Source organism: Syzygium oleosum, unplaced genomic scaffold (assembly GCF_021117445.2).
Source record: "Syzygium oleosum isolate NSW1041296 unplaced genomic scaffold, Sole_v2.1 Sole_v2.20, whole genome shotgun sequence".
NCBI classification, from domain to species: Eukaryota; Viridiplantae; Streptophyta; class Magnoliopsida; order Myrtales; family Myrtaceae; genus Syzygium; species Syzygium oleosum.
In genome coordinates, this window is record NW_026607504.1 from 5969498 (window position 1) to 5987147 (window position 17650).

Consider the following 17650-nt stretch of genomic DNA (forward strand, 5'->3'; position numbering starts at 1 on the left):
AAAGGAGCTGCCTACGTTTTGCGGGACCTGCTTGGCCAATCAAGGCTTGCCACGTCGCGCGTTGCGATGGGACTATGCCGAATGAACCGTGGGCCTAACGGGCCGGATCAGGCCCGGTTGGTGCTGGCCCGGTTTTTCTAAATTATGTAGAGTCCGGTTTGTAAAATTGAATATGCTAAGTGAAAGAGTACAAGCCAAACCAAAATTAATAAATTTTCACATCAAATCTTTCGACACCAAATCGGCCAAATCTAACTTATATAGATAAAATTCTTTCAATATGGACATCGCATGAATATTCATAGTGGTTATACTTTATGCACGTCAAACTCGTTAACTATATTAATAAAATTTCTCCACTCTTATTCACGTGGGTATTCTCGAATTTATCTGCATCATATTATAATGCACGATCAATTAATTTAATTTGGTCCGATTTGCAAAGACCGAGCAGAAAATTTGTGAAAATATCAATTTAATTTGGTCGAATTTAGAAAAAAAATCGTGAAAATGTATAACCAATTTGAAAACAAAGACTTGACAAGGGAGAAAAAAGGTCCGGAGAAAGAGTCTCAGCAAACGCTAGGTCGAACTTAGAAGCGGAGAGCGCTGCGGGAAGTGATAAAGCGGCGAGGCGATCAGGCGAACCGCCGGCGCCGGTAGATCAACGATTCCGAGGGCGGCCGGCCGGTCACCGGAGCCCAGAGCCGCCGCCGCCGACAGCCGCCGTCGCCGGCGCTGTTTTAACAGCACCTCCAACACCGTCCCGCATCGTCCGATAGCCCAGCTGAGGCGAGGTTTTGCGGAGATAGGTAAAGCCTTTTTGGCTCGCGTGGAAGGCAACACCTTCACATCTCTCTCTCTCTCTCTCTCTCTCTCTCTCTTCTCTCAAAGCTTCAGCTTTTACTTTCAGATTGAGCTTGCCGACGCGGGGCTGCAAACGGAAATGGCGAAGAATAAGCAACCGAGCGGTGGGAAGGGGGAGATGGGTGGTCCTGAATTGGACATCAGGACGATCATGAGGGATGTCGAGTTCCTAGGTATTTCGCTCGCCATCTTCTTCTCGTTCGTTCCTTTTCTTTTCTTTTCTTTGTTTCCGGTTTGAATTGCGGATGCGGGCTTAGGGTTTCCGAAGGCGTGTTCGCGATAACTGTACATCCCGGTTATACAAGAGTTTGAATCTGTTTCAGCATGACCTGCGTTTGTGACAATGTTAAAGCTATTAGGGTATGGGTTAGTTGAGTGCCTGTGGATGTTTACGAGGCTTTTGTGGTTTGGCGATGCGTCGGTTGGAATTTCTGATGCTTCTTCCGATGAGAAGTAGAGACGAAATATAGATTAAGCAAATTGAGGCAAGCTTCGTCTGGATAAGCTTATTGATACGCGCGGCGGCAGATTCGAGCCTCTTGTGCATTCTGCGTGCACGCAGGACATTGTGTAACACTGTAGTTGTATTTTGATGGCTTTATGAAGATTGCCCCGTGTTGAAGTTTCCTGATGTAATGGGCTATCTTTGGGTTTGGGGTCGTGACATTCGTGAAGGAAGTAGAGATACTTTAGGAAAATCCTCAGGAATGACTTGGCTTGTTTATTCGAGCTTGAGCTTGGTTGAGTTTACATAGGGGATTTTGCTTCTTTTGTACATATCTGTGGTCTGCCATGGGCATCTTAATCAAAGCCAACATGGTGGATGATTAGTGTTGTTATTTCTGGGGTATTGCGCATGGTATGTTTATGGGGAATGTCTGGTTTAAGTTTCGGTGTCTTTTGTGCCCGTGTGCTTTGAGGTAGCGAGCCTTCTTCATGATTTTTTGTACTTATAAATCCCCTATCTTTTGAAAGACAGACTTCCTTTGCATCAATTTTTCAAAAATCTCTGTTCATGCCTTAAATTGCTGGAAGTTTCCTTCAGGGTCATCTCGTATGACATGGAAAGAGAGGAAGGAGCTAGAGAATAAGAAGGTGGTTTCCTTAGGTGGTAAGGTGAGCACATTGGCCTGCCTTACTATCAAGTAACCGGAGCTTGTATTTCATTCATCTCATCTGGGCTTCTCTTGAACACAGGCACCTAAGAAGCAGCGACTACCTCTGAGTGTGGCTCGACCCATGATGAAGAACCAGAAGAAAAGAGAAGAGAAAATGTTGCAAGAGGTGATTTCAAAACACTGCAATTCTGATAATCTGTACGTAACTGTTCGTTCCTAACGATATGTTTCCATGCTCTAGAATATGATCCTTCAACGATTTGGGGGGAAGTCTAGTAGCTGGAGCAGCACAGGGAGGCTCGAGGAGAGGCGCAAGCCCGAGGACCGAGTATTGAAGTCGATCGATGGTAATTTCAAGAAAGGGATCCTCGATGTGAAGCATTTACTACAACCAACCCCATCCGGAGATAGTGAGAACAACAAGAGGACGAGTTTCAGAGGGAAAGGCAAGAAGAAAGCCGGGAAGAAGTCCCGAGGTAAGAAGCGCGGTGGTAAGAAGCGCCATTGATCGGCAGTCCACTGAATTTGAAGTTCCTTATGCGACAGAACAGATGGAGAGTAATGCTGGCCAATGCTGCCCTGGATGATTTGTGGTGGGGATACACATTCTAGGTGACTGTCCTGTCCAATGTATCGAGTTTTTATTTTCTTTGTAGCTGTTCTTTGGAACTTCTTTCTCTTCGGGTTAGCTCTTTATCTTGTAGTTGCTTGATCCAAAAAGTTTTGACAACATGCCTCCTCAAACCAGGAAAAGAATTTGAGAGAGGTTTGAAATTTTTGTAAGTATAGGGCTCTTAGGGTGATTGGGCCAAGTGGGACAAAATGTCGTTCATCATAATTAACTTTAATTAATGTAGGGCGATTGTTGCGACGCGCGATGTCGAGTATATTAGAGACCACTTATAGAGTTGACATGCTAAGTGATGTGATAAACTGATTGGTCGAAGAAAAGATGTAAAGAAGTCTATCATATTTAGCATCTAAAGAATCGGTCTTAGTAGATCTAACATTTTTCTTTTCCCTACCAATTTCAGCCCGTTGGAAATGAAGTTTTTCCACCAGAGACTATAATCGGTACCCTACTTTGCACCTGGCCCAGCAAGTAATTACCTAAAGCAAAGTAGGTTATTAAGAGTTTAATCCGTTTGCTTTGTAGAAACGAACAATTTGGAAAATATTTTTTCAAACATAATTGTTTGTATTGCTTACAAAAATGAATAGACGAAGGATATTTTCATCGTTCACGAAGATATTTAGACATAAATTGCCTCTAATAATAAAAATATTTTTCATGTATTAATTATTCCAAGTGATAGAATTTTTCAAATCGTAACAAACTGATCCTAAGACCATTTGTACAAAATATTTACAACCTCAAGAGGATGTTTTAACGTCGAGACAAAAGGACAGGGAAAAAGGAAATGCAAGGAAAATGAAAGAAAATACTTCATTAGGCAATGATTTTTTTTGTACAAGAGACTCCTTGGGGGCTTTGGCGATTCTTCTAACAACTAAAATTCACGCCTAATTTGTGTTGCTCAAATGTATTTTTTGTCGCGATTTCTATATATGAAATGCGATAATGCACAAACTTCACAAGACAAAAGTTCGATAGATGCTCGTGAACCCGTCATCCGAAAAGGCAAATTAGTCGCAGTCGTCGCCAAACTTTTTGCCCGTCTCAGGCAGGACCAGCGCGTCCCGCCACCTGCATAGCCTACTCAGATGAAGGGAAGACTTTCCACAGCATCCATCCATTATCCAAGAGGAGGAGATCTGCAAAGCTGTATTAACACTTATTATAATGTAATTCCCACCCCATCGTCAACTGCTCTTCGTGGTTGATTCTGTCTTCCATTAACACTTCATGAATTCTTTATTGGGGCCCTTCCCATCCTTCTCTCCTCTCCTCTTCACGTTGCAGCAGCTGATGATGATGAGAATGAAGAAGGGAAAATAAAATATCGCGCTTTGACTTTCGCCCGGCGCTTCTTCCTTGAATGGTCTCTCGACCCAGATGAGATCTTCAGCTCGCTGAAGGGATACCCATTTGAAACGGGGTCTTGAGCTGAGCTCCGGATGGCCAAAGTCTTGATCTTGGTGATGGCGGTGATGGCGGTGGTGGCGGCGGCGTGGCCGGTTCGGGGGAACCTCGAATCGGGCCAGGAGGCGCCGTACAGGATTCACACGCTGTTCTCGGTGGAGTGCCAGAACTACTTCGACTGGCAAACGGTGGGCCTCGTCCACAGCTTCGAGAAGGCCCGGCAGCCCGGCCCGATAACCCGGCTGCTCAGCTGTACGGACGACGAGCTCAGGAGCTACAGAGGGAAGGACTTGGCTCCGACCATGGTGGTGCCTTCCATGAGCAGACATCCCAAGACTGGTGATTGGTAAGATTCTTCCAAGTGCTTGGTCTTTCTCCGATGTTGCTGAGTTGGTCTTGGTTGCGTTTCTATACTTTCCATGCTTTGATCAACTTTGTGTCTTTGTTCAGTTAACTGTTACTCTGGTGGGAATTGAATTCAGGCGTAGTTTTAGGATCCTGGATGGAAAAATGCTAATAAAATGGTATGAGTGAGTTTGTCTTTGTTTATAAGCTAAGCCAGTCAGTGTTACTATCTGTTTCCAGGTTTTCCTTTCGTTCGTTCTTTATTTGTCCCCCTTAAAAGAACGTCTTAGAATTCGCATCGGTTAAAGGCCATATCTAGCAAAAGACTTGCATTTGTCAACATCTTTCTGGTTGCTAGTGGTCCTGCTGATATGTGGCACCAGAGTTCATTGTCTGGTTAATGCTTGACCGCATGAGCCTTGGCTCTGAGGTAGTTTTGCGCTTTTGTCTGCTTCTTCTGCTTGTTTTTCCTCTTCATCATGCCAAAAAGAATGGTGGTGCTGGAGTGTGGAAGAAAAGATTAATGTTTTGTGCTGAGAAAGCAAAATTTAATAGAATCATACATGTGAAGAGAAATGAGCATTAGCAGTATACATTGACCCAGAGATTGGTGACATACTCGAGATGATCTCTCTAATGATTTGTTGTCCTGCTTTTGAGCCAAATAGAATCTATGTGAAAGGAGTGAATGCTTGAACAGGCCGTACAACAGTGAGCATGTAGTTCAGAACAACTGAACATCTCCTTTTCTAATACAAGGACCACAGTATTTGACCATTTATCCCTTTACCAATTCCATCAACAACAGTTCTCAGCTAACCTATCAACAAGGGCTGGCCTGACCGCGCATGTTCACTATCTTCCCCTTAAATTATTTATACATTACATGACAACTCCCCTCCTCAAATGCCCTTCGACTAATACTATGGTCTTTTCTTTCTTTCTAGAATATCTGCTAAGTCTTTTCTGAAAATTTGTAGGTACCCTGCAATCAACAAGCCTGCTGGCATTGTCCACTGGCTTAAGCATAGCAAAGATGCGGAAAATGTGGATTGGGTTGTGATTCTAGATGCTGACATGATCATCAGAGGTCCAATCATACCCTGGGAACTTGGTGCAGAGAAAGGCAGACCGGTGGCTGCGTATTATGGGTACTCTTCCTCTTCTTTTCCATGAAGGATTCATATGGTTCTTGCCAATGTTTTTCTTCTGCGTCCACTTTTAGATACTGTTTCCAACTAGGGAAATCTAAGAGAGAGGAGTGAAAACGAAATAACTGAAGGCAATAGAAATAGAGACCTTGGGTTGGATGAAATTAGAGAAGACAGGAGAACTTATGGCAACTGGCAAGTACTGCAATTTTCAGTGGAAGGCAGTGACGTGAATGTAATATTGTCTTTGTTTGCACTTTAAGGTGAGAGAGCTAAATAATGAGACTCTAACCTGGGCAAAGTGTCTAGGGAATGGTAGTCTCCACAACTTTGCCAACATAAAGGAAGATGTGACCTAACGATAGGGGCAAAAGCCAAGAAGGGCGATGGAGGCCTAAGGAGACATGGACAAAAGCCTTACCAAAGATTACATATATTCGAAGCTCAAGGGGGGGGGGGGGGAGGGAGGGAGGGAGAGATTATATATATTTGAAGCTCGAGAGGGAGGGGAGAGAGGGAGGGATGGCTCTTAATTTAGTTCATTGGAAGAATTATTCTGTTTGTGGGACGATTTTATTGCTGTATTTTGAAAATTAAGCGGAGCAATTGAAATAGGGATAAGTTCCTGCTGATGATTTCATACATCATGTGTTGCATTTAACTCAGTTGCTGCTTTGTGTGGAACTATATTTATCAATGATGATTTGTTCTTTCAGTTACTTGGTCGGATGTGACAACATTTTGTCTAAATTACACACAAAGCACCCGGAACTTTGTGATAAGGTTGGAGGGCTTTTGGCCATGCATATAGATGATCTCCGGAAATTGGCACCCTTGTGGCTTTCCAAAACAGAAGAAGTGAGGGAAGATAGAGCTCACTGGACCACCAATATAACTGGGGACATCTATGGAAAAGGGTGGATCAGTGAGATGTATGGATACTCATTTGGTGCTGCAGAGGTGACTTTTCTTTCATAAGATCAAGATTCTTATGACTAGATAATTCGGATTGACGAGTTTAAGTCTGTCTCACCTTTTCAGGTTGGTCTCAAGCATAAAATCGACGAAAATCTAATGATTTATCCTGGATATACTCCACGACAAGGATTTGAACCCATTCTTATGCATTATGGTTTACCATTTACCGTTGGGAATTGGTCATTTAGTAAGTTAGATAACCATGAAGATGATATTGTCTATGACTGTGGCCGGCTTTTCCCAGAACCTCCATATCCCAGAGAGGTAATGTTGAAGTAAAACATTTCAGATAGGAGATGGTGTGCTTTCATTATTTCATTGTATGGAAAATGTGGTTGGACTTCATGGTGTGCCGTTATCAATGTTTTCCTGCCTCACAAGTATAGGTTTGGTCTAAGCAAATGGTGTAGAATGTGGGCAGTTAATAGGTCTTGACTAGCCAATGTAGTTCTATGCAATGCACCGGGACGACATTTGATGTCAAAATTCTTACGTTTTACCTTTTTCATACTTGACAACAGATTATGAGCGAGAATGTACAGTTAACATCTTTTCAGTCCTTTCTTTTGACCATCAGCATCTTTTTTGTTGAAGATGTAAAGAAAAACTGTTTGATGTGTAGGTAAAAATGATGGAGCCCAATCCCAATAAAAGGCGAGCCCTCTTTTTGAGCATTGAATGTATCAATACTTTAAATGAGGGTCTTTTAATGCATCATGCAGCTAGAGGGTGTGCAAAACCAAAATGGTCAAAGTACCTTAGCTTCCTCAAAAGCAAAACCTTTGTGGAACTCACTAAACCAAAGCTCTTGAAGCCGAAAAGCCTACAAGCTGAGGAAACAGTCAAGCAGAAACCGACTGATGAAGCTGGAAGGACGTATCCGAAAATCCATACCCTCTTTTCAACAGAATGCACTCCTTACTTTGATTGGCAAACTGTAGGACTTGTTCATAGTTTTCACTTGAGTGGCCAGCCAGGAAATATTACGAGGCTCCTCAGTTGTACAGACGAAGACTTGAAGAAGTATACAGGCCATGACCTGGCTCCCACTCATTACGTCCCTTCCATGAGCCGACATCCTTTGACTGGAGATTGGTAATTCTTTTTTCACATGCTCTGCCTCTTCTAAATAGGTGCCTATATGATCCTTATATATTCGGGGCTGGTATAGCTGGACTCATTCTTTTTTGGTATTGCTACATACACCAATTGAAAATTATTGCGACTACCCATTTTACTTCTATTTCTTCTTTGTTGAAGCGTCATTTATTTGTTTCTCTGTTATCATCACCCCAATTTTTCTTCCTCGCTAATTTCAAATGGAAATGAGACTCAATTCCACGTGCTGTTGAATTGACTCTGTCTGGTCTGGTCTGCACTTAAGGGAATTTCAATGGACTATCAATGGATCTGTGATGTGTAATATGTCGATCCACTTTCTGTGCTACAAAGCAATTTTGACATCTGAAGTGTGTGTAGATATATAAAGATTGTTCAAATGGATACGAATGCTGCTAGAAGTTAGTGAGCAGTGCTGCAGAACCAAATATGATCAAATTGGCTGCAAAGCCACATAAGCAACAACATAAAAAAAAAACCAAGCTTTTCTTTCAGTCTGTCTGTGGTGAGCTATTCTTTGATGACTCTACATTCCCTGAGGGAAGATACATAAAATTCTGAAATAGTTCAACAGCTGCACCAGATCTAGGAATTATTTCTTGTCAATAATGTATCATTCATGTCCCTTGGAATGTTAATTTCTTATTGCTAACCGCCCACTTGCCCCCTCCGTGTCTTTAATTATGATTTGTTGACCTAGAATTGCTAGTATAATGCTTTAAAATTCCACATCTTAAATTGTTTACACCATGGAACTTGACAAACCACTTAAAGACTTCTAAGTAATGTGTAATGATGCTAATGTCTTGGCAGGTATCCAGCGATTAATAAACCTGCTGCCGTCCTTCATTGGCTTAATCACGCAAATATTGATGCTGAGTTTATTGTAATTCTGGATGCTGATATGATCTTGAGAGGGCCAATTACTCCGTGGGAATTCAATGCCGCACGTGGCAGGCCAGTTTCAACTCCTTATGAGTAAGATAACCAAATTGCTTTGTTTCTACATTGGTATTTTTTAAAACCTAATTGTCTATCGAAAAAATGGTGGAATGACTCTTGTCTCGAATGCCAGCTACCTCATTGGCTGTGACAATGTGCTTGCAAAACTCCACACTAGCCACCCTGATGCTTGTGACAAGGTTGGTGGTGTAATAATCATGCATATAGACGATCTCCGGCAATTTGCAATACTATGGTTGCATAAAACAGAGGAGGTTCGGGCTGATAAAGCTCATTATGCCACAAACATCACAGGAGATATATATGAATCTGGGTGGATCAGTGAGATGTATGGTTATTCTTTTGGCGCAGCAGAGGTATTTTTCTGACCTTTTCTTTTGTTTTATCTACACCAATCTGTGCACCTCAATAAGCAACTTCCTGATGACGTGCTACCAAAAGTGTAGATTGTTTTTTTTTGTTCTCTGTACAATTCATTAATGTAGTCAAATGCTCAAGTGGTAGTTCCATAGTACTGTTTTTTTTCCTAATATATATATTTCGCTAATTATGCGTGCAGTTGCAATTGCGGCATCTCATAAGTAGCAAGATTCTGATTTATCCAGGATATGTTCCTGATCCCGGGGTCAAGTATAGAGTTTTTCACTATGGCTTAGAATTCAAGGTAGGGAACTGGAGCTTCGACAAGGCTAAGTATAGAGACTCAGATGTGGTCAATAAATGCTGGGCCAAGTTTCCGGACCCACCTGATCCTTCAACGCTTGATCAGACTGATGAGAACCTGCTCCAACGGGACCTTCTTAGCATAGAATGTGCAAGGACACTGAACGAAGCATTGCGGTTGCATCATGTGAGGAGGAATTGCCCCGACCCAAGTTCTTTGGAGGAATCTGCAATTTCAAGAAAGCTGGGAAGGTATGATAGGAGCTATGCTGCAAAAAGCAATCCCATGCCGACAAGTGTCTCTAAAGAATCCTCTGAAGGGGCCGCCACGGCAGATGCAAAATTTAGTACCTTGAAACTTTGGGTGGTTGCTTTGTGGATATTCTTTGGTCTAGCTTTCTTAACTGTTGGATCGGTCCTGCTATCTGGTCGTAAAGCAAAGAAGACAAAGGGGAAAAGTTACAGAAGTAAGAGGAGATTGTCGCATTCGGGGCTTATGGATGAGAGGTATTGAAGCATTATCAAATCCTCGATTCATTTGAATATCTTTGTTTGCTAATGCGAAAACCTATCCGAACCAATTGAAAGTCTTGACAATGTGAGAGTGAGATATTGGCGGGCGACGAAGCATCGATATTTGCTTGCAAAGTAGGGCACTTTTCCAATTTGCCTGTTTCGAAAACTTCCAGGCTCATGGTTGTTGCAAGAGGCGCTACATTGGCCGGCCCATTTTTGGTGACTGCAATTGCTGTCTAATTTGAGCTTCCTTATTCACCGGAATACCTCAGCAGAATCTGGACACATTGACAGTGTCGTGACGATGAGCACGAGAATACTTTTCTCCCTGTGCCTATTCTCTTCTTTTGCTAAATGATCGTTAGAGAAGAAAATCTTTTTGCCTCAGGTTACTTTATGTCATACCTTATTCAACTTATGCTTGCCTTTTCGGCGATTGACGATGTAATAGATCGAATGATAGAAGCTCAAGAAATACTGTACTGTATATTCTCCATTGTCTGAATCACTATGATTAGGATGAATCTTACACTATTGCTTCCTATGAAGACGGGTCTTTTTCTGCTCCTTTCAAACTTTATGGTTCTTTGATGGGAGATGCCATCGCACCAGCAAGTTGCGGACCACCAGTTCTGTTAAGAGCTAAAAATGTGAGGTCCAGAGTCGCCATCTACAACCATCGTGAGAAGTCGTCCGAGGTACGATTGTAACTCGAAAGGCATGCTTTGTTAAGAGTGATACAGCAACTGCTGGTGGTTCAACTTGTGGCATCATCTCCATCTAGCAAAGCCACAACGTTATGCAAGACCTGATCTTGCTTGACAAGTCTGCTCTGTTTATCCTTTTAGCTGCAGTTGGGTCTTAAATGTGATTCGCAATTTCGAATCACACGGATCATGCAATAAGTTAACGATATCGACGTATATCAATCTCGAGTCCTGGTTACAAGAATCCCAGTTCGCAGGCGGAAGTTTTATTCTTTATCAAATCGGAAGCCAATATGGTTTAGTGCTCGAAAGCTGACTCGGAAACATTATTTAACAAAATTGCAAAAAAGGGCTTTCCTTAATTATTTTTTTGGGTTAATACATTGGAAAACACTAAATCGGTACATCCGTAATAAATTTATCTCCAAATTAATTTTTTGACCACTACAAATCCTAAACTGGTACACTTGTAATAAATTTATCCCGAACTAATTTTTTAACCATAAAAAACCCTAAACCGGTCCCTCCGTTAATTTTCACTAAATTGGATTAATACAATGGAAAATTACAAACTAGTATGTATGTGACAAATAGAGGGTAAAATTTCAAATTGGTACACTTGTCAACAGTCACGTGTCATCTAACTCAGCAATTTAACGGTAAAAGTCAACGGAAACTAACGGAGAGTAAAATTGTCACAGACCTACCGATTTGAGGTTTAAGTTTGGGGTAAATTTATTCTAAACGTACTAATTTGGGGCTTTTTTGTAGTATTAACCCTCTAAAAAAAAGAAAATTCAGGTTCGAGTACGTTTTTTTTGTCTGATCTATTCTAACTCTCAACTCACTATCAGATTTTTGTCCTACCTCTTTGCAAAGCGTGAGAGTCAAACCCACACCTGAAACTAAACGTTCCATCCCTAGCTCTATGAGAATATGGGAAATCGAATTTTCCGCATCCTTCTTTCCAAGTAAGAAGGGTATTTGGTTCGAGAACGTTGAGAAGCCATCGTTGGGCCCTTGCTATTCAAAATTTCCCAGAGCCTTTTTTTTTTGTTGGTTCAAGAAATTTACCAGAATATGACCGTTGAGCGAACGACGTCAATTTCAAAACGTGGGGACCCACAAGAATCCGAAAGACGAAGATCGAATCCCCCACCTCTCTTCTGATGAGGAGAATTCTTTATTCCAAAGTTTAAAAAAACAAGAAAAGGAACAAGATTGCAGTGCACAAATGCGCTCCTGTTTTCTCTCGATCATCGCCATGGACATGTATATAATGCGGTACGACCGTTTTCGCCACTGTTGAGGAAGCAAGCAGCAGCCTTTTCGGCTCTCCATTTTGAATTTCAAATTTTAAATCTTTCCACTTCGGAGTCGACGAGGACGAGACACGACCGCACAATCCCGCCAGGGGAACTGCCGAGCGAAGGAAAGATTCCTGGGTTTCGTGGGTTCGCTTGGTTTGCGGAGGTTGCTGCGAAGCCCATGGGAGAGTCCACTTGTTTCATGCAACCCTTCTCTTATGCTTCGGGCCTTCCCGGGGAACAAAGCAAGGTCAGAACTCTTCTTTTTCTTGCTTCGGTTCTTCTAGTAACGTCGCTTCCACTGAGTTCATGACTCGTAAAAGTGCTGTGGTTCGTTGAGATTCTTGATGGGTTTCCGTTGTTTTCTCTCGAATCATCGTTCTTGAAGTTGCTGCTTCTGTTCTTCACTGTTCTTTACTGTTTGGTTGCTGAGAAGACCGAAGAAATGAAAAAGAAAAGGGCAACCAAACGGAGAATTTCTTGTATATCCAGTGGCGTTCTTGATTCTTGAGTCTTCCACCTTGATTGCGCATACCTTAACTTGCTTACAGCGAAAGACCCAATTTTTTTCTTGGCCAAAGATTTTGTCTTTTTGGGTTGTTAGGAGTGACTTGAGGGCCAATGTACTTTACAGGGGAACCCCATTCATGCCCTAGGGCAATCGGTTTCGTTTGGGAGGTTTGTGACAGATTCGGTCTCGTGGGACAAGTGGTCGGTTTTCCCTCACAACCGCTATGTCGAAGAGGCCGAGAAATTCTCTCGGCCCGGATCAGTTGCGCAGAAGAAAGCCTTCTTCGAAGCTCACTACAAGGAAATCGCTGCCCGAAAAGCCGCAGCCTTGCTTGAGCAGCAAGCAAATGCTGCCTCGGCAGACGCTGCAAAGCCGAGCTGCAAAGTCGAATTGCGTAATCCCACTTGCTATGAGTTCCCTGAAGATGTTTCCAGTTCTCAGACTATTCTAGGCGAATCACAAGAGGTCCAGGAAGATAATAATGAGGTTGGATCGGCTATCGAGGGCAATGAAATTAGCTGGAATGTCGAAGTCAAAGAAACTGTTGAGGAAATTAAAGAAGTTGATAGCATCAAGGAGGATGATGGGGCTGATCTGGTGACTGAAGCACGGGTTCATGCTAATGATTATGTAGCGGAGGAACCATTGGGGCGGTTAGAGGAGGTTGATAACGGCGACGAATTTGAGCAAAGTGGGACACCCGAAATGGAGAAACCTCTTTTGAAGGATGATGGGGCTGATCTGGTAACTGAACCACAGGTTCATACTAATGATTATGTAGCGGAGGATGTTGATAACAGCGAAGAAGTCATTGAAGATGAGCAAAGTGGGACACCCGAAATGGAGAAACCTCTTTTGAAGGTAATGGTTGAGCATAACTTGCATAAAAGAATCTTTTTTACTACAATGCTACTGGTCTTTTTCTTGGTTTTCGTTAATTCTTAAGTGCCATTTCAGCAGAATTCGGCTGATCAAGGTGTTCTAGTTTCCACGATCAAGAAGAAATCAGCAGGCTTCTTGTTAAAGTCGGTGGGGTGCCTGCAAGCATCTAGCAATCCGTCGTCACCGGTGAAATCCACAACAGCAGCACTTAGCTGGAAAGAGAGGTGTGCTACTCCAACCACCACAAAGCCTAAACAAGATTTTACGAACAGAACAAGAACGACCCCGAAGCAGCTTCTTCCCGTCAATTTGACGCCAGTTCGAGAGCTGAAAAGGACAACTCCTATCTTCACTGGGAAGACCGGAAGTTCGAAAATAGGCGTCAATTCCTGTAAGCCGCCAAGTAAAGAATGCCAAACTCCCCTGAAGACTCCTACCATGGTGCAGGTTTATTTTTGCCCCTTTGTCTTGGGAATAAAAGTAGTTTTTTATAATGGATACGTGAATAATTTTATTTCCATTCATAGGTACATGCATATAGGACACCGAAGCATTCCTTGGTCACCCCTCAGTCAGCTAACAGAAGGTATCTGACTATCTGGTCCAATTAGCAGATGGAAACCAATTTGGGTTTTAGTGGATTTGCTATGACTAAACTATTCTCATTACTTGTGTGTCTTGCAGAACGCCATGTGATGGCTCAGCTGTTGAACGCTTGAATACTGGCCCTAAGAGGCGTTCTATTGCGCGAGAGTATGACATCTTATCTCATAGATCATAAAGAGCACTGTCCTAAATGCTAAATTACGGTTGTCCTCTGACTAATGCTGTGAAAAAGAAATGTCATTTGCAACAGCAGTTGAGCTCTTGATACTTAATGACTGAGGATATCATGTCAACCTCAAGCTGTCTGGTTTCTGCAGCGGCATACTACTATACTAGTTGGCTAATGAATGATCATAACAAAAAGTCTGGATAAATATCCATTTGCAACTTTCTGTAACCTGATAACATGCTCTTTATTTGTCGTCAATTCCCAAGGAGATAAAGCGTCCTCTGATTTTTTTGTATTTCCAAATTCTGTAATTGTTAAACCATGGTTTTCCAAATTACATCTAGTACATTAACAATCATTGTCCTGCAAGTCCTGTTCAGATCAGGCAACAATGACTTAAAAGAAAATCCCGAGTTTTACTGATTTTTTTTTCTCATGGCAGTTGTTCAAAGTTCTTGAGCGCCTGCAAGAACAAATTACAGTCACCCAGCTTATCTACACCCTTTAGATTGAGGACCGAGGAAAGGGCTGCCAGGAGAAAAGAGGCAAGACAGCGTTACTCTGTTGTATACATGTTTCGTTTCCCCTTTAATGTTTCAGTCTCGCAAAGGTATGGTCTGACTTTGCATGTATCTCTCAAAACATTTTGCAGAAGCTAGAGGAGAAATTCAATGCTGACGAAAAGGAGAAAGTCCAGCTACAAAAAAAAGTAAAGGTTGTACAAAATTTGCCCAGCTTGAGAGTTTCTCTTGAATTGCGTGCATCACATTTAGTTATAAATAGGATTGAACTTCTTTAATTTTATTGACACTGAAGCAACAGTGCAAGATGTTTCCTTAAATTATGAATGAGGAATTATAGGATCAAAAGTGAGGATCAAGATCAATATTTGGAGTCTCAATTTGGTTAAGTTTGAAGATATTTACTCTCTTCCAACTTCAACAGGAGAAAGCAGAATCAGAAATGAGGAAATTTCGTCAAAGCTTTTGCTTCAAAGCCAGGCCGCTTCCCGATTTCTATAAAGAAAAAACGATGCCGCCGGCGGATGGTCATATGAAAAAGGTACTGCTTTCTTTCATATTACCTAGGCAGGTCACTTGCAACGCCATGGAATTTGATTAATCAAACATGTCACTAGGATTTGCATTCATAACAGAATGAAAATAGTAACGATCGTCAACTTTTGATAGTGTTTCTCTCCTATGTGCAGCCAACAGCGGCTTGTCCTCAAACACCAAAGACGGGAAAAAAGCCAATGACAACCACGACAGTACAGAGCACATCCTTCCTACCACGACAAAGGCCTTTATTCAACAACAACAACGTTACCAAGCAGGTTCAAGGAAAAAATGATCGGATATTATTTCCTCAAGCATCGCTATCTGCACTACTAGCTCACGAGAACAGATCGCCGAACATTCAACTAGGATAAGAGGAACTTTATGGTACTGTATTGATCTTGAGAGAGCTTTTGTTGTCTGGTTGCGAATCCGAGCAACTTCTGCCACTGTATTTTGTCAGAATCGAGCTTTATAATTGCATTGCCAGAGAAGTAGATAAACTTTAATCTGAAATGAGAGAGGCCCCGAATCATGCTGAGCTTTTCTGTAAGCTCTAGTTAAATTATTCATAAACCGGAGCATGTTAATGAACTTCTCAAGAACAAATATGGTTAGAGGGGGAGACAAAGAGCAGCATAACATCACCACGCTTTTTGAAAATAGGTTTAGAAATGTCAATTCAATCTTATACTGATGAATTCCCTCAGATGCTGATTTTACAAAATTCTAGTGTGCTTGACTTTGTTGATTGACTTCGCGCGGGCAATACGAGTGGCACAGATTACTTAACTTCATATCATAAAAACAGGGTGCATATATAGACTGCATAACTTTGAATAATACACATATTGGCTTTAATTACTGAGAAACGACATTGGCACTACCTCACGGATTATCTATTTCTTCAACCATACACCAACCATCTTCAACTTGATTCCATTCAAACCCAACTTCGCAGAAACTTATTTTATCGTCATCGTCTTCTTCACCATCCTTGTCGAGGCCTTCATCATTTTCATGTTTTGATCCGTCCGCAGCTGGGCTAATGAAATGATCGCCATGGTCATAAACATCACGTTCACGTTCCAATTCATCATCACTTCCAGTTTCGCATTCATCGTCATTGTAATCCTTGTAAGCATGTGCCAAATGATCCGCTAACCCCGTGGCAGAGAGCCCGGAATAGTTCAAACCGGGCCGCCCGTCCACGACCTGCCAAGAGATCAAGCGGTGACTCGAGACAACGTCGAATGACTTGTTTTTGTTGGTCCCTTTGGTCTTGTCCTTGGACTTACAGGCTGGGTGCAAGTGGCAACCGACACACCGTGGCCTAGTGCACTTGCCGGTGAACTTGGAGTGATTGGTCGGCCTCGACGGAACTTTTGTGAACAGCCCAGCTGCTGGGGGCGAATCGAACCTGTTGACAAACCTGGAGTTGGGTCTCGGGTCCCAAGGGGCCGGCAGAATCCGGTAGCATCGGACCATGCCGTGTTGGCGACCCTCTCTCTTCATGTTTGTGGAGGATGAACTGTGGGCTTGAAGGAAGGAAGGAAGGAAGGAAGGAAAAGGAAGGAAGAATGGTTGATGAAAGACAACTGGATATGAACGTTGCTTAAATAGAGTTTGGTTGGAGAGAGGGAGAAAGCGATTACTTGAGAAGCAAGGAGTTTGATGGGTCGACAGTGCTTGTGGAATAAGTTAATAGAGGAGTCACAGCAAACAATTGATAAAGAAATAAGAGGGAACTTGACAGAGCATCCTTTTTTGACTTTTATTAAAGTGGATAGCAGGAGGAACCAGGAAGCAGTACATCTTTCCAAAATGAATTAATTTTAAATTAGAGGAATTTCCATTATTGAATAAAGAAAAATGCTCATAGTAATTGACAATGGAAACAAAAACTTAAAAGGAAAAAAAAAGTTGATTAGGACATGAAAGAAGATTAAAATAGAACCACAGAATTTCTTATATAAAAAATTTAAAGATGGCTTTGCAAATTAAAAACCCTTAAAAGTTTCATTAGTTTGAAGCCATATGAGCACAATAATGGTGAAGTGATTGATAGCAAATATTTCGGGTTTCTTTTAAATGAAATTCAGAATATAACAGACAAAAAAAAAAAGAGAGGGAAAGGATCTGGAAGCAGAGGAGACTTTCTTCAGCAAAAGCAAAGCGCGTTCAACATGAGAAAATTCACTATGATGCACAGTAAATCAGCTTGAACCACACTCTCCATCTTCTTTAGAAAAAAGGGAAAAGTTCTAGTTTTCGTCCATGTAATTACACCACTTATCAAATCAAGTTTCTATGCTTTCTATTTATCTAATTAAGTCCTTCCACTCACACAAAATATCTAATCAACTCCCTCTGGCGCAAAATCGACTAGACCCAATTGACATGGTAATCCGAGGACGTCGGAGTGCGACGTTGGCTAAATTTTGCCTACATGGACAACCATTATTCATTTGTTTTTAAATATTTATTTGATATTCTCCCACTCATCCTCTATCCACAATGGGTTTCGATGTGGACAATATTTAATTTACATCAAGCTCTAGCATCCACATAAGTTGAATTTGGCTGAAAGTGTTGGATGGACTTGATTAGACGTGTCAGGTAACTCAATGATTTGAGTAGGAAAAT

General features: G+C 41.9%; 4 protein-coding genes across 6 annotated transcripts; 3 read left to right on the plus strand and 1 right to left on the minus strand.

Moving 5' to 3' along the window:
- The first annotated feature begins 555 nt into the window (after positions 1 to 555).
- LOC115670153 (uncharacterized) lies at positions 556 to 2856 on the plus strand. Its single transcript, XM_030591351.2, has 5 exons — positions 556 to 812; positions 914 to 1040; positions 1913 to 1983; positions 2065 to 2151; positions 2227 to 2856. Exons 2-5 carry the CDS (start codon positions 947 to 949, stop codon positions 2491 to 2493), a joined length of 519 nt encoding a protein of 172 aa, XP_030447211.2. The 5' UTR covers positions 556 to 812; positions 914 to 946; the 3' UTR covers positions 2494 to 2856.
- A 764-nt stretch (positions 2857 to 3620) lies between these two features.
- On the plus strand, positions 3621 to 10312 carry LOC115670398 (peptidyl serine alpha-galactosyltransferase). Its single transcript, XM_056320376.1, has 9 exons — positions 3621 to 3791; positions 3910 to 4375; positions 5355 to 5525; positions 6242 to 6485; positions 6567 to 6767; positions 7126 to 7598; positions 8436 to 8600; positions 8698 to 8941; positions 9145 to 10312. Exons 2-9 carry the CDS (start codon positions 4065 to 4067, stop codon positions 9760 to 9762), a joined length of 2427 nt encoding a protein of 808 aa, XP_056176351.1. The 5' UTR covers positions 3621 to 3791; positions 3910 to 4064; the 3' UTR covers positions 9763 to 10312.
- Positions 10313 to 11592: 1280 nt separating this feature from the next.
- Positions 11593 to 15520, plus strand: LOC115670307 (protein WVD2-like 7). 3 transcript variants are annotated; one of them, XM_030591552.2, is made up of 9 exons: positions 11593 to 12028; positions 12413 to 13150; positions 13247 to 13612; positions 13699 to 13757; positions 13856 to 13924; positions 14389 to 14491; positions 14599 to 14661; positions 14892 to 15008; positions 15157 to 15520. In XM_030591552.2, exons 1-9 carry the CDS (start codon positions 11960 to 11962, stop codon positions 15376 to 15378), a joined length of 1806 nt encoding a protein of 601 aa, XP_030447412.1. In that variant the 5' UTR covers positions 11593 to 11959; the 3' UTR covers positions 15379 to 15520. The 3 variants fall into 3 exon arrangements, with proteins under 3 accessions (XP_030447412.1, XP_030447410.1, XP_030447411.1); XM_030591550.2 differs by having other exon boundaries at positions 11595 to 12028; positions 13247 to 13618; XM_030591551.2 differs by having other exon boundaries at positions 11597 to 12028; positions 13250 to 13618.
- A 259-nt stretch (positions 15521 to 15779) lies between these two features.
- LOC115670309 (uncharacterized) lies at positions 15780 to 16586 on the minus strand. The gene has a single exon (XM_030591557.2). The coding sequence runs from the start codon at positions 16517 to 16519 to the stop codon at positions 15893 to 15895; it is 627 nt and encodes a 208-aa protein (XP_030447417.1). The 5' UTR covers positions 16520 to 16586; the 3' UTR covers positions 15780 to 15892.
- Positions 16587 to 17650: the final 1064 nt, after the last annotated feature.